Source organism: Micropterus dolomieu, linkage group LG12 (genome assembly GCF_021292245.1).
Source record: "Micropterus dolomieu isolate WLL.071019.BEF.003 ecotype Adirondacks linkage group LG12, ASM2129224v1, whole genome shotgun sequence".
Classification (NCBI taxonomy): Eukaryota; Metazoa; Chordata; class Actinopteri; order Centrarchiformes; family Centrarchidae; genus Micropterus; species Micropterus dolomieu.
The window spans coordinates 30,405,525-30,408,930 of NC_060161.1; the positions used below are offsets into that span (position 1 = coordinate 30,405,525).

The 3,406-nt window shown below is 38.4% G+C and overlaps 1 protein-coding gene across 2 annotated transcripts in view; it reads right to left on the reverse strand.

Moving 5' to 3' along the window:
• Positions 1-620: 620 nt before the first annotated feature.
• The window catches only part of LOC123980368 (CD276 antigen-like), a 5,614-nt gene continuing 2,828 nt past the window's right edge, over positions 621-3,406 (reverse strand). For both annotated transcript variants that reach the window (XM_046064726.1, XM_046064727.1), the window contains 2 exons: positions 2,734-2,814; positions 621-1,996 (listed from right to left, as the gene is read on the reverse strand). In XM_046064726.1, coding sequence (XP_045920682.1) covers positions 1,893-1,996; positions 2,734-2,814 — 185 coding nt within the window. In that variant the 3' untranslated portion in view covers positions 621-1,892. The remainder of the gene's footprint in view (positions 1,997-2,733; positions 2,815-3,406) is intronic.

The window sequence follows — 3,406 nt, forward strand, 5'->3', positions numbered from 1 at the left end:
GTTATTGTTATTATAATCATTAACATTACGATTATTATCATTAACACTACTATAAATATCTGTACCATTTTTCATTTAGTCTATAGCAACATCACCTTTACTGTCTGTACCTCTGTGTGTATATTGTGTAGGCTGCCTCCCTCCCCTCCCTCTCTCTCCCTCTCTCTCCTTCACCCCAATCGGTCGAGGCAGATGGCCGCCCACCCTGAGCCATGGTTCTGCTCGAGGTTTCTGCCTCTTAAAAGGAAGTTTTTCCTTGCCTCTGTCGCCTATAGTGCTGCTCTTGGTGGGAACTGTTGGGCTTCTGTAAATAACATCACAGAGTACGGTCTAGACCTGCTCTTTTATGAAAAGCGCTGTGAGATAACTGTTGTTGTGATTTGGTGCTATATAAATAAAATTGAATTGAATTGAATTGAAGTTTAGGCATCCATGCTACTACAAAATCGTTTTAAAATGGGGACCTTTTGCACCTCCCGTCCAGACTAAAACAGCGAAAACAAAGACCTAAAAGGGTCCGATCGTTTTTAAACTCCGGAGGGCGTTTTAGTGAAGACCGGCAAAAACGGTGGACTTTAGAAACGATGACGCAGACGCTCACGCTTGGTTCTCTGATTGGGTCTTATAAGTCATATAAAGCAGACACGCGATGCCACTGACTGAGTTTTTGATTTTTATTAAAATATTCTGTACTGCGCAAATAAAACTCATCTTCCTACGCATGGCCCCGTTTACTTTTTTCGTTATTGTTCCTTGCAAAATAAAATCTGGTCTGATTGTAACTACGGAATAGACTATCAGCTTCATGTTTACACCGGCATGCGCATGCCCAGTGTACGTGAACAGCCACTACATGTGCGTTTACAGTCGTTTTAATGTAGACGGAGACGTTTTAAACTAAACGTTTTAAACTAAAATGGAGTAGTGTGAATGAGTTCTCAATCCAGTCAAGGTCCAGACCTGAGATACCAACTGAGATGGTTATAAAATCAGGGTCTAACATATCAAAAGCCACACAAATATCAAGAAGAGCTTCTGAATAAGGTCCTGTACCTGCATTTTAATTAGGAGTCATTCTTCAACGTTTTTCTATCACATTGCTGAAAACTGTGGAAAAGAAGTTTGTACAATTATTTCAAGTAAACCACGGCAGCCATTTTGGCTCTTAAATGTGTTCATAACTCCGGTCTGTATAGTGACCCAGACCTTATTCAGATGAACACAGTTATTATTATATTGTTAAGAAACCTTTCACAACCACTAAAATATATCGTTATTTATAAAAATGCTTTAGATTAATTTATAGATGTAAAATGTTATTTCTCCGTATCACAGGCTGCTGTGACCTCGCCTAGACTGACACCTACCAAACACAAATCAGTATAGTTGGCATGGTAAACACAAATTACAGTCACTGTTGTCAGTGAAACATGGTATGTTCACACTCGGTAGCCTGAGGTACATCTTCATTTTCAGAGATGCTGCTATCAAACAGCACTAAACCTGACACCCCGGTGCTGCAGCATCAACTGTCACAGTAAACTAATGTTAACTGAGTTTCTCATCACTGTGTCTGTGTTCGTAGCATCAGTGAGACAACAGCACCATCATGAGAAACAGGAGGAACACAACACTGCAATCACTTCACTGATAGCAGCACACGGTGAAAACAACATGTAAACAAGTTGTATAACTTTTCATATATTCATTCTACAACTTTGTTAACATTTGACCATTTAAATGAAATAAGGACCCGAGGTCTGCAGTGGGTAATTTTTCAACCAGGATCAAAAAGATGTTTTCCTGGAGGCACCTGATAAAAATGTGTGGATTTTTGGATGGCATAAAACCTTATTTTCTATTTGGTAGGTGGGTCCAAGAATCCAGAGTCATCATGAAGCAGCGTCGTTGGGGTTTTCCATGTTAATTCTCATAGGAAAACTCTCCCGAATGCCGGCTCTGTTGCGTTCTCTCCTGTCTCGTCCTGCACATCTACCTATATGACCCAAAACAAGTCAGTCAGTGTTTTCCAAGGCTCATGAGCATTTCTTTCACCACCACTACACACATTTATATAAGTTTATATAAGTTTATGTTCTGTGGCAATTATGATTACAACACAATCTCCTCTAGCACGTGTAAAAAAGAAATAGCTTCTGTCTGAGGCAGAAGAAAGGAGTAAAAAGTCAGAATAAGATGTGAAAAAGGTGATCATTTTATCAACCCAAGCAGAGAAATCAGCAATGAAGTAGAAAGAATCTGGTTCTACAGTAATATTAGTCTATTTTCTGTTTAACTACTGTAACTTTTCTGTACAATACATTACATAACCAACTTAGTGATTTATGGCGTATTGTTATCGTATTAACATGCCATTGAAAACATTGTCTTAATTCTGTATTTCTTTACGTACAAAACTGTGAAGACAACATGCATTTATAACAAAAGCTAATCATTCTTATATGGGGAAGCTTCAACCCACTTAAGTAAGCGTGTAGGTTTCAACAACCTCTGCGCCTAAGTTTTAAAGGATGGATTCACAATTCTTTAAGTCTGTCTTCAAGTGATGAACCAGTAAATCCTGTCACACTGTACACATGGGCACTGGACTGCTGTTTTAAGACAGACTTAAAAAAATATGAAGCTATCTTTTTAAATGGGAAAAATGAACAGAGAAAAACGTTAATTGTGTTCAATTATAATTATGTATATACTGGTCATGACTTGACTTACTGGTATTTCCATATTTCTTCCATACAATCCCAATTAAAGCGCCGATGAAAAGCCCGCCAAGACTTAAACCAATGTAGAGAACTGCAAGAACAGAGGAAAGAAGTCAAGATTTGTTCCTCAATGTGGGTCCATCCCTTTCCCACAGCTGCTTCTCTCTCTCTTACACTTATAATCTTTTATGCAAGTACTTACAAGAGTGCTATTTTTCTGCTTTTATTATGTCTTATATATTGATTTAAATCTTTAAGCTGTTCCCTTTTTATTATTGTTCTTGTTATTCCAGTCTGTCCACATGTGTGGGGTTTAGGTCAGGGATGTGGGGTTGCTGATTGTTTTCCTCACTAGCTGTTCTCCTTCCTTGACTGGGACCAGTCAAGGACCTTTTGTTCCCCAAAACATAGATGCTCAGACTGTGCAAATGATCATGCAATTGTTTGCTCAGGGCCAGACGTTAGTGACTGTCTTAGGAGACAGAACCTCTGGTCCAGCTGATTTTGTTGTAGTACTTCTCTGTTTATTCTCTTTTGTTAAATTAATTCTTCAAAGACAACAGTTTGTTGTAACTCAATTATTTGCTCAACCTCTCACCAGGAATACAATTTCCACGACAGGAACAAATTAAATAAAATATTAAGGTATGTGATAAAATTCTGGCCCACAGGAAAAGTAGATG